The sequence below is a fragment of the Gadus chalcogrammus genome, chromosome 19, assembly GCF_026213295.1.
Source record: "Gadus chalcogrammus isolate NIFS_2021 chromosome 19, NIFS_Gcha_1.0, whole genome shotgun sequence".
Taxonomy (NCBI): Eukaryota; Metazoa; Chordata; class Actinopteri; order Gadiformes; family Gadidae; genus Gadus; species Gadus chalcogrammus.
The window spans coordinates 6,385,792-6,397,858 of NC_079430.1; the positions used below are offsets into that span (position 1 = coordinate 6,385,792).

Below are 12,067 nucleotides of genomic sequence, written 5' to 3' on the forward strand. Positions count from 1 at the left end.
TTAAACCGCCAGTGTTTAAAACATCATGATGAATCGACTGATTTAACTGTCTTTAAATTCATTTTAGAAAATATCTGTGTCTTTATATCTGCTTTAGATATAAAGCTGCTTCTATGGATTTATATAGATGTATAATGTATATTTATATCTGATTTTAAGAAGCAGGGATTTTTGATTAAATACTTTGTTTTAATTTGTCCTCCATAAAAAAGTACATCAAATAATTGTTTTACTCGTTATTTGTCTAAACAGTCTTTAAAATGATATATTACTATGTATTCATTAATTATTTCCGTGGCAGGATTCGTCCTCAATAAGGAATGACCTGCTGTAGGCCTACCCTGAAAGAGAAAGGACTGACCTTTAAGGAAGGACCACTTCAGATGCGCATGGTCATATGTTAGACGAAGTGTTGCTATTATTCCCTCGATTAAATTGAGGTAGTGCGCTTACCTGATTTCAGACAGGTGTGTTGATGCCGGTTGGCTGCAAAACACGGATGGATCAATCCCGATGGAACAGACTTGTGCTCATGCGCACTAACTTGTATTAAATGTTGTGAAAAAAATGAAATGCTATGCGATACGAACGGTACAGTGGCGCCCCGTAGGGGTACAAAGGGATACAACCGTTATGGTTGGTAGTTATGTTTTGTACAACAATTGTAGGAGCTTGAGTACAAAACAGTTTTAAGTTTCTTTTCACGTTTATTAAATTCAGATATATTCAGATCTGCATCAAATAGACCAATTTACGTCATGCATGGATAAGGTAACACAGAAACAGAGGCTTTTTAAAATCTCTTATTAATATCAACTCATCATTTCTTTCTCTCTCTGTTCAACAACCAAAGACAAGCATTTCCTATTTTTAACTTCTTTATTTTTCATTTCAAGTCTTCATACATCTTTACATCATCTATGGGATGCAACCCCACAGCCATCCGGACAAAGAACGAGCCATGAATCCAATGACTCTCACAATGGGAAAGGCTTTTATCGTGGGGGTTACAGTGGGGTCTGCAGCATGACGAAGCACATAATAGTGAGTCTGTGTGTGTGTGTGCGTGCATGTGTGTATGAACTCCAAACACTCTGAACTCTTGCTTTAAAAACATTTTAAGCACCGTGAGCATGTTGCATGTTAAATAGCAAATGTGCTATAACAACATGAGGTATATCGTCAAAATAATGAAGACAACACTGTGTGTGTGTGTGTGTGTGTGTGTGTGTGTGTGTGTGTGTGTGTGTGTGTGTGTGTGTGTGTGTGTGTGTGTGTGTGTGTGATCAGCACCAGTGAGGAGGTTTTGGGCCTTATGGTAATCTATAATGGGAACAGCGTTGCCATGACATGATCACAAACAACAGGAAAGAATCCGGGGCCCGGTCGCCGTGACAACCACAGTACACAAAGAAGAAGCCAAAGGGAGAAAGCGAGAGAGACTGAGAATAAATCTGGGCGGAAAATTTGGGGAAAAAAAGGGGTGCATGCTTTCAGTCTCTGGAGAGCCGTCTCCCCTGCAGAGAGACCCTCTGTTTCCTCCGTCTCTCCCTGCCTCACTCCTTCTCTCGCCATTTTCCTCTCTCTCCTTATCCTTCTCACCTCTCTGGCCTCCCCTCCTTCCCTCTCCTCCTCCCTTCAACTTCAGCCTACACATCTAAGACGATATAGGAGGCGGATAACGGTCGGGGGGCGGACGTCGGACGTCTGGAAACTATGAGGCTGAGACACAAGATTCTTTGTTGAAGCCATGCCCCACCCCAATCCTAACAACAGAGACATGGACATCCATTTGCAAGAGGGTCAATAGGGCACACAGAGTCACCTGGTTTGTGTTTTTATCCTTTTGTGATGACATGCAGTTTCAATGTCAGATTTGTATCTTTTTTTAAGTAGAAGAAGAAACATTTTATATTCAGTGTTTAACAAGCAAAGTGAACTGTGTCTACTGTGTATAATTTAAATTCTGAGCAAGAGTCAGTCAGGAGTAGGAAACATGAGATGTTGTGGGAAAGGGGTTCCTGTTTATCTTTCAATCTTTCCCTTCATGTTTTCCCTCGGATTCCTTAAATAGATACGCTATTAGTAACGCTAACATGAGAACTGTGTGTGTGTGTGTGTGTGTGTGTGTGTGTGTGTGTGTGTGTGTGCGCGCGCGCTTCTGTCTGTGTGCACGCATCAGGGTAAGTGTGTGTGAGGGAGTTAAGGCAAAAACAAATGGAAGGGGAGGAAGTTCAGTGATTCGTGGTGATGACATCAACATGGCGTTGACACAAGAGCAAGGGGTAAAGACAAACGGAAGGATTTATTCCTGGCTTAATAAGAACCAGACCCATGCAACAAAATCGAATCAAACGAAGAGTGTATACAACTCTTCCACTTTGAGGCACCAACAGCCCGGCGTATATATACAGCCGTGAGAGTCCTACACACCTCACACACCAACACCACACGCTAGTCAACAAACACGTCAGCTCATGTCTACTTTCAAGCGGGAAATTAAAAGTGCTCAGCCCTAAGGCCCCTACAGTTACAGGACGACACCATGTAGCATTGTAACGACGGCTAGCTAAAGTAAAACAAGAAACATTTCAAGATATCGAGCATAGTCATAACAGAGGCACTACCCATTGTCGGACAGGCCCCTGCATACACACAAATCTGGCACCTTATAATCGGTTTATCCTGGCTATTTTACATTGTTTATCTTACAACCTCTTCTCCAAAGAAAGATGCAACAAAGCCAAACGATCAATACATCTTGTGGATTCAGGCACATAAATAGTTAAAGGTTGAAGGATGGATGTGTATAAAAGAGGCAGTTGTAGATGAGGATGATAATACATTCACTACTCTAAGTCTAATGGATGGCATCTGTCGTTCTCTAGGGAAACAGTCACGATGGCGTTTTGTTTAATTTAGGCCAACTGAAATAAATACTTGAAGTTTGAAAACTAAAAGGTTTTTGAAGAATAACTCTATTATTTTAATTTAAATGTGGTTTAAAGTTTTTTTTGTTTTAAAGATTTTGTGAATGTTACGAGGAAGGGAAAGAAACAGCAATGAATGAATAATTCAACTTCCATTAATCCGATGGCACCCTCTTGAAGTTGATTTAAGACTGTTAGCATAGGCTAATGCAAGAGATTATCCGATTGGAACAAAGTCATGCTTCTGAGTTCAAATTGAAGAAGAAAATTGTACACAAACTAAATTATGCATTATTGAAGATGGCACTGTTTGCAACTTAAAGACAATGTCACTCAAAATGTCACCTCTTCCAGTGAAAAAATATTAAAATAGATTAAAATCTTTTTATCTTCAGAGAAAGGACGTAAACTTGTAAACATTATCTGTCTTTCCGCTGTACCGTAGAGTACAACAGGAGAAAACGACTACGTTAACTAAGCAGGCTAGCTTGCTATTCCGTTAGATCTTCTTCCTAAGCAAATTTATACTGATGTCACTTCTTCTTTGCCGATTTTAACCTCACATGTATCATTCCGCTGCTCTTATCAATCGGAATCAGTTTAATGCTTGTGTTGAAATTTCCCTTTAATTGAAATGTTATCAAATAAAACTACATAATCAAAAAAAACGAGACGCACCAATAAAAAATATACATGACGGGTAAAAAGTACTGTATAAAACCCTCAAATTATAAGTGTTCATAATACAAAGTGCTCAAATTAGTGTTTTCTTCGTCGTCTACGTCTTAGTTTCTCCAGTTGAGGGTAGGGCTTCAGGTGCGGGGATCTATCCCAGAGTGGTGATATTGGTCCTGCCACCAGGTGGCGCCACAATGCGCTGAGTGTTTCGACGAGGAATGTTGTCGTCAGCCTGAGAGCCTAGGTGTCAAAAACAGACCTCACATTATTGTCTAGTCACTTATTAGTCACCATATCTTTGCCCTGAGCATGAAAAGCTTTTAACGATCAGACATGAGGGAAATTCGTCATTACAAGCATTTTTGTAAAGTCCCGGCTCACATTCCTTGTGAATGGACACTCCCACTTCGGATGTCACAAGTGGATGGATTCTGATATGGCTTGTAGAGACGAATCAACCTCACAATTCCAATCATCTGAATAATCACATTTAATTGTCGCGGTTAATGTAGCTCATGAATCTGTGTTTCTTATGCCATGGATCGAACCAAAAATGGGTTTGACAACGCACAGAACACTCACAGAAAACTCAGACCCCACCACACATCTTTCGTTAAATGAAGCTATAACAGAGTTTCCTGTGTGTGGTTTGGTCCAGAAATTCTCTTTTAGGGCCCGAGAATAAAAGGGTTGAATAAATAAGAATAAAAAGAACAGTGCGCTGAATGAGTGGCAGCATGTGACGGCGTGTCTACTGACCGGACAGGCTGAAGCCGGACTGGTGGAGGTTGCGCGGGGGGTGGCCGGCGCTGGAGGGGGCGTGCTTGGCCGGGGAGGCGGTGGTGGAGGGGGCGGGGCTCGCGGTCCTACTGGCGATGGACACCTCGCACACGGGGCCGTCGTACAGACCCCTGGGGACGCCCCGCATCTCCGCCAGCTGGGGGACCCGGGGGGGTGGGAGGAAACATCCGCTCTTTATTAGTAATGTTGTGTTCGGTCAGCATCACAGCGTTGAGCGGCTTCTTCAACGGCGTCTTTGTGCCTGTTTATAAATGCTTTCTCTCACTTAAGTTAGTCAAATAGATCTAGATATATAGATTCGATTCTATCGTTTTCAAATCATGTGTGACAAATCAGTTTGGAAATGCTATTATTGTAAGATAGATAATAAGATGATTACTTCAAATACAAAAATAATCTTAATAATCTTAAAATTTGTCTCACTACAGATTCACTACCAAATATGTTACCCTTTATCGCTATGATCACGCACATTATAGCATACGATACCTCACCTAGAAATAAAGTTAGGAGCAAATCACACGTGTTGTCAACGCCTGGCCTTCAACAGCAGGAGACACAGTGGGTCACCCACCTTGCTGCGGGCCCGTATCCGCTTGTACACGTGGTCCACGAAGGGCTTGCGGACCACGTAGCGCCCGGCCCCGGCGGTGGTGTGGAGGTCGCCCTCGTCCAGGACGATCTTCCCCTGGCTGATCACCACCAGGGGCCCCCCGCGCACCTCCACCCCCTCCAGGATGTTGTACTCCACCGCCTGGGGGCGAGGGAACACTCAGAGTGGTGTCTCACCGACCTCAGCCCGTCACCAACAGGCTCAGGGCGGTGAACACTGACACAGGAGAAGGACCATTTTCAAACACATTTTTGTAATTCATTTTTAAATCTTAACATCAATAGATTTAAATTAGAGCGGGAATGTTTGAATGGATGCACGTTTTCAGTAATGAAGATAATCTGAATTATGAAATTAAGAAAGGCTATCGTGCCTATGAGTCCTGAAAGCAGCCATGATGTTGTACGGTAGTAGTCACAGGAAGGGTAGGGATATATTATTTGTCATTTGGGTAAATTCAACACACACTTTCAACACGACTTCAATCAAACAGTTGGAGACACCCAATATCGACTGATACACGAGCACATCAGCGTTAGGCGTGGCCATTGTGTCATGAAGACATTATTCTGATGAAGTGGTACTTTCAGCACAAACCGCACAATCCATTAGAGACAGATGGCCTTCCGGGACATTACCACCGCCCCAGCTACGGTTCCGGAACCGACCGGTGATTCCCCAGGGCTCCAGTGCCGGGGCTGATGGGTAATAATCATAATACCATAAGCACATGGAGAGACTTAGCTCTAAAGGGGGAGGGTTGAGTTCGATAGGGAAAGAGAAGCCTACTGTTTTGCTGTAATGCTGACTAACAAAAGAAAGACAGAAGTCCTGAAGGGTGTGATGTGATGTCATGATCCTTCCTCACTGAGGAAACTGGACCCGAGTCAGAGAGACAGAACGATCTCATTTGGGAATAATTCACCAACAGTACAGGCTTATGTTTGTGTGTAAGTGCATGCACATGTGAGGTGTGAATGCATTTGTGTGTTTGCGTGTGTGTGTGTGTGTGTGTGTGTGTGTGTGTGCGTGTGTGTCAGTCTTTCATAATGCGTGTGTTTATCCTACATGGTAATACAAGCTGTAATGTTACTATTATGGATCTGCTCCCAGTCCCATTGACTTCTTCCATGATGTCATGGGGGAAAGTGCTCAGATGATGTATGAATGTCTTCAGATGGGTGACCTCATCGCAGGCCTAACTAGCTTCTATTGGCTTACGGGTTGCGCTCACATACACACACTCAAACACACACATGCCGTGACACACACACACACCCAAAAAAAACAAAACACACACACACACACACACACACACACACACACACACACACACACACACACACACACACACACACACACACACACACACACACACACACACACACACACACACACACACACACACACACACACACACACACACACACACACACACACACACACACACACACACACTCATACCCGAGCCCTCCTTGCTCCAGGATCTCCAGTAACAAGCTTACGATAGGTTGCCATGTTCTTGAACTGGCAGATTCTTAAGATGACATCATTCCCATGGGCGTCGTACAGCGTAAATGTACGAAGAACACGCCCTACTTCTGAGGTTTTAAACCAATCCAAAGCACTTAGAAGCCTAGAAAACTGTGAAGAAGTCATCCGATAGGCCGGTAGAACAGTGGGATGTATTGTGCTGTCTGCCAAACTCAATTAGAGGAATTACAGGCCAGGGTAATGTCAAGGCTTGTGTACGTGACTGAGGCAACTGGTTTAATGAGCTGTGGGTTAGAATGGTTCTCCGGTGGCATACATAAAAATACATTTGCAAGTAAGAGTAAGGTGAATGTACAAGGACAAGAGCTTGTTGCCGTGCGTCACCACCAGATGTGTGGGTGACTACACGGGCCACTTGTGCATCAAAGAGAGACTGTCCACCCAGATGTATGATGTGTAGGTCAACGCCTCTGTCACCTCCCCGCTGGCGGACTGACACTCCCACTTGTGATGTGACAAGCGGATTGCACCAAACAGACGCGTTGATCTGTGATCCACACACCCTCCTTTGGCTTCGGTCTATGACTTCACATTAACTGGCACCACAATCGGCCACAATGACACAGGCCAAGGTAAAGGAAGCAACAGGTATGTGTATTATTATTTATAAGAAGTCGACAAAATAGTGGTTGTGAAACAAATGACTACTTGTACGGGAAACCATCCCACTCGAGTACTGTTCATATGCAAATCTATTTATAAGACCGGACGCTCTGAGATGTGGTTCTCAAACTAAAACAAAGGTGGAACCTGGTATAGAGTATTAATAATAATAAGCCAGATATAACGAGTTGTGGATCTGAAACCCAACGTGAAGGTGGAACCAGGTCTGGTGATTAATATGAATAAGAGCAGACGTACTGATTGGTGGTTCTTGGCGGAGATGATCTTGGTGACGTCGGGGTCCCAGAGCACCAGGTCAGCGTCGGAGCCCACCGCCACGCGGCCCTTCCGGGGGTACAGGTTGAAGAGCTTGGCCGCGTTGGTGCTGGTCACCGCCACAAAGTAGTTCTCGTCCATCTTGCCAGACGCCTGCAGGGGAGGGGTCAGAGGTCAGGGGTCAGAGGTTAACAGGAACCCAGATGTTAAGGGAAGAGGATCAAATGTTGTCATAAAATCGATATTACCTCGAAGCTGATGAAATACTCTGTATAGGCTTGTAACCTGTGGTCGCATAACAACTCCTTTTTGGTATCACTGCACTGCCAATCTTGAAGTATGCCAGCCTGTGTTGCTTGGCAACCATTTCGCTGTCTTGAGGGAGCATATTGCTTGGCTGAAGAATGATGATTGGTTTTTAACAAATGATTGCATTTTAGGTTGTTGTGTGCTTATTTTGGCAAATCGCATTCGGTAGTCTATAGTAATAATTTTAATCACCATTTCCCTACACGATTAGGTGATGTCCTAATGCTCTAAAAAATCCTCATTATGCTCATATCACCGATTCCCCCAGCGAACCTGGGAACCTGTGGCTCACCGCACGACTGCGGGCTGGCATCAAGGGGTTTGTAGGGAGAGAGAGGGGGTCCTCACCACACACTTGTCCCAGATGAGGGCCATGCGCTCCTCGGTGCCGTTGACGCCCTCGGGGATGAGGGTGAAGTCGTCCTTGCCCACGGCGCGCTGGGCGGTCATGAAGGGGCAGTGAGCGCTGCCCGTCACCTGGAGGTCCCCGCTGCAACACGGAGGGGAGGGGGTTACAGACCGCCGCGCAGGCTGGGCGTGGGCCGACTGGGCGTACCATGGAGCAGCTCGCTCACTGAGCCTGCAGAGCGGTACGCAGTGGCTGTGTGTACGACCACGTTCCGTCACATGACCGAATGTCACGTCGGTCACATGATCATATCTGAGGTTGCTCTATCGCATGGGATGTCATGGGATGTCACGTGACGCTACTGTGATGTCACGTGACCACGCGTGATTTCAGGGGTATATATTGCTTTCCCTGGTCATGAATCATTCCACTGTTCTGAATGACTCTGTTATACTGTGCGTTTCATAGCTGACGACATGCACACCTTGACTCCGTCTTTGAGATGTCCTAATGACACGTCACGTCAGCGTCGGAGCCCATGTGACGTCAAAGCTCCTCATGCAACAATGGAAAGCTTGTTACTTTCATTGCTGGAAATGGTTATCTTTAGACAATATAACATTAGGTCACTAATACAACCTCCTGCAGTGGGACGAAGGTTCAGTTGTCAAATTTCAATAACATTTCCTCATTCACGTTGTGTGCCGCCTACCCTCACATGTCATGATGTGTTTAAAGGGAGTGTGTGTGTGTGTGTGTGTGTGTGTGTGTGTGTGTGTGTGTGTGTGTGTGTGTGTGTGTGTGTGTGTGTGTGTGTGTGTGTGTGTGTGTGTGTGAGGGGCGCTGAGGGGGGGTTGCGCCCTCTCACCAGGAGAGCAGGGAGGTGAGGTAGTCGGGGGTGGTGGGGTCGGGGCTGAGCGGGGGGGAGGTGACGTAGGCCGCCGCCTTGGCCCAGTTCTTGTTCCAGTAGTGGGAGCCGTCCGTTCCCAGACTGGCCGTGATGGCCTCCCCGAACACCACCGTCCCTGAAACACAGCCAGGAACCGCCTTCAGCCGGATGGAGCTCTCTCCCCTCCTCTACCCTGACCGCCTGCGTTAGACCGATTGGTATCACGCTCGTCTTGGGTGTATATTCAGGGTCAGTGGTTGTTGTTTTTTTTGGATGTTTCAGTCCTCACCCTTTTTCCTGGCCTGGGCGATGACATCAGCAGCACTCTTGCTCATCACCTTGGTGATGTAGAGAGGACAGTTGGTCTGGTTGGCTACCGTCACGGCCCGGTTCACTGCCTCCGCCTCCACCTTTGGAGTGGAGGGAGGGAGGGAGGGGAGGGAGGGAGGGAGAGGTGGAGGTGCGTTACATTACATTAGATCACATAAGATAGGTAAAACGTATTGCAATAAATACAATACATTAGAATATGATACAATACAAAACTGCAGCGGCAAGCATTCTGAGACCATGTGAATATGAACATAGTTATGATTTTAACACGGGGGGTGATTTGGTATAAAGTGAGTTGTGGAAATAAGTGTCTATAATCTGCACAGCTCATTTTTTGCCTTAGTTTAGCTACCCTGCACTGTGTCCAGGTGTCCTTAAGGAACATGTTTCTTTACTATAGCCAATGGGACAGCCCCGACTCTCCGTCTTGTTGAAAGAGAAACGTGTGCAGACAATCTTCAGCGATGCACACAATCTTTTAATGATTTTCCTATAAATCTGTAAATCTTACTGTCAATCTGCCCTTTTTGACACACGTTTTGATACAGAACTTTGTCAATAAAGCGAGTTTGACTTCAGCTGACTTGACTGGGGCTTCACCGGTCACCTTGGATTATTGATGGATGAAGATCATTCATGTGTTCATGTGTCTCACCTCCTCTGGGTGGCTCAGGACGTGCCCCTCGGGCCCGGTGATCCCCATCTCCAGGACCCTACGCTGCTCCTGCACACACACACGCACACGCACACGCACACGCACACACACACACACACACACACACACACACACACACACACACACACACACACACACACACCATCATCATTTTTAGTATTGGGATATATCTGATATCTGCTAATGTTGCAGAGGTCTGTTGTCGTACCTCAGCTATGATGCTGCCGTTCTCTGCATGGACTTGAGCGATGGCTCCCAGATCACGGAGAATGCTGAACAACTCGTACACCTGCAGTATCGATGGACAAGTAAATGCATAGTAGGATATATAGCAGAACTAATAAATCATCAAATTAGTTCAAATCATTTAGCACACACTATATATGGTAAATATCTAGTACATATAAATACAATAAGTATTTAATAATCTCAAAGAAATCGAAGTGATTATACTGGCCTGATTATGTTATATAGATGATAACATGATGGATCATGCTATGACTTATGTTTTTCATGTGTAAAGGGTGATGTTTTGAATTATGTGATTCATGGGTAGAGGGTGTTATGGATGTTTGGACTCGTGTTATTCATTAGTAAAGGATTCACATCATTTGAATGCAACTATTCACATCATTTCATTACTGAATCAAATTATATCCTTTCACAGTAAGTCTCACCTGGTTGTCTGCGATCTGCTGGTCTTCCTTCTGAGACAGATAGACCAGGAAGGAGTTGACACCTGAGGAGAACAACACGTCCCATGAATAGGGGAGTCTGGCACTCTTTATCATTGCTTGTATGCCTGTGTTTCCATTCCCCTCCACACTGTGCATAATAGAGTGTACACAAATGTCTTCTGCTGCAGGAGATATTTATATGAACTTCTGGTTGAGATCATATTATAAACATCTGGTTTCAGCCGGAGTGTGATTGGTTGTGGAGGAGTAGGTGGTGCTGCTGCTGCAGCTGGAGGGAGGGGGGGGGTGGAGATGGGGGATGGGGAGGAGGGGAAGATTGGGGGAGGAGGTTGAGATGGGGGGAGGAGGTGGAGATTGGGGAAGGAAGGGGGTGGCGGAGGTGGAGGTGAAGACGGGGGGAGGAGGTGGAGATGGGGGGGCAGGGGGGTAAGGTGGGGGGGAGCGTGCGATAGGGGGGGGGGGGGGGGGGGGGGGGTAACGTACCGTGGTCCTTGACCAGGGCCTCCATGTCGTCCAGGAGCCCGCGGTGCCACTCGGTGATGTCCACGTGGAGGGAGTAGTCACAGCACACCTTGCTGTCGGCCCACTCCCTCCACTGGTTGAACGCTGTCAGCAGGCCGACTCCCGGCTCCGCCACCACATGGTCGACTGGGGGGGGGGGGGGGAGAGAGAAGCTGACCTCTGAGACGCTGTTGGTCTTCATTGAATCAGGTGCTACAAGCTGATCAATGAACGTCTCTCTATCCACCCCCCCCTCATTCCGATACACCATCCATCCATTCCATGTTCCATTAATCTATTCATCCGTTCGTCCATCTACCCAAACCAACCCCATCCACCCGACCCACATCCGCCCCTCCCTCCCTCCACTCTCTGGAACCACAGCCTGGATGACGTCCCCGACGATGGCTTAATGAGGAGCAGAGTGGAAGTGACAGCCCCCCGCTCACTTATCATGGTGGTGCCCCCGGCCAGGGCAGCCCTGGTGCCCTGGTAGAAGTCGTCAGCCGAGGTCATGCCTCGGTCGGGCATCTGGAAGCGGGTGTGGACGTCGATGCCGCCGGGCATCAGCAGACGGCCGTGGGCATCGATGGTCTTCACCCCGCCGGGGACGATCAGGCTCTCCCCGATTTGCCTGGCGGAAGGAGAGGGCAGAGATACCAGGACGTAGAGGGAGAGAGAGAGAAAGCCAGGGTTGGGCTAAAGCAGAAACGTGGATGAGTCGCTGTAGCTCCGCACCAGAGGAAACCGTGAGATTAACGTGTTTTGCAATGACATGAAAAGGGGTTGGCCCCCTCTGGGGACATGGGTTTCACTGCTTGAAGACACAGGGTTGGACCAGTGTTTCTCAACGTTGT

At 46.6% G+C, this 12,067-nt stretch overlaps 1 protein-coding gene across 2 annotated transcripts in view; it reads right to left on the reverse strand.

The window, feature by feature from the left end:
- Positions 1 to 751: 751 nt before the first annotated feature.
- Positions 752 to 12,067, reverse strand: part of LOC130372138 (dihydropyrimidinase-related protein 2-like) — a 19,781-nt gene continuing 8,465 nt past the window's right edge. Inside the window, exons 4-15 of one of the 2 annotated variants that reach the window (XM_056577932.1) lie at positions 11,660 to 11,844; positions 11,193 to 11,357; positions 10,689 to 10,750; positions 10,220 to 10,300; positions 9,991 to 10,059; positions 9,292 to 9,412; positions 8,982 to 9,138; positions 8,113 to 8,254; positions 7,438 to 7,608; positions 4,984 to 5,163; positions 4,368 to 4,545; positions 752 to 3,848 (exon numbers count right to left, since the gene is read on the reverse strand). In XM_056577932.1, coding sequence (XP_056433907.1) covers positions 3,757 to 3,848; positions 4,368 to 4,545; positions 4,984 to 5,163; positions 7,438 to 7,608; positions 8,113 to 8,254; positions 8,982 to 9,138; positions 9,292 to 9,412; positions 9,991 to 10,059; positions 10,220 to 10,300; positions 10,689 to 10,750; positions 11,193 to 11,357; positions 11,660 to 11,844 — 1,603 coding nt within the window. In that variant the 3' untranslated portion in view covers positions 752 to 3,756. The remainder of the gene's footprint in view (positions 3,849 to 4,367; positions 4,546 to 4,983; positions 5,164 to 7,437; positions 7,609 to 8,112; positions 8,255 to 8,981; positions 9,139 to 9,291; positions 9,413 to 9,990; positions 10,060 to 10,219; positions 10,301 to 10,688; positions 10,751 to 11,192; positions 11,358 to 11,659; positions 11,845 to 12,067) is intronic. The other variant, XM_056577933.1, reaches the window with a different exon arrangement.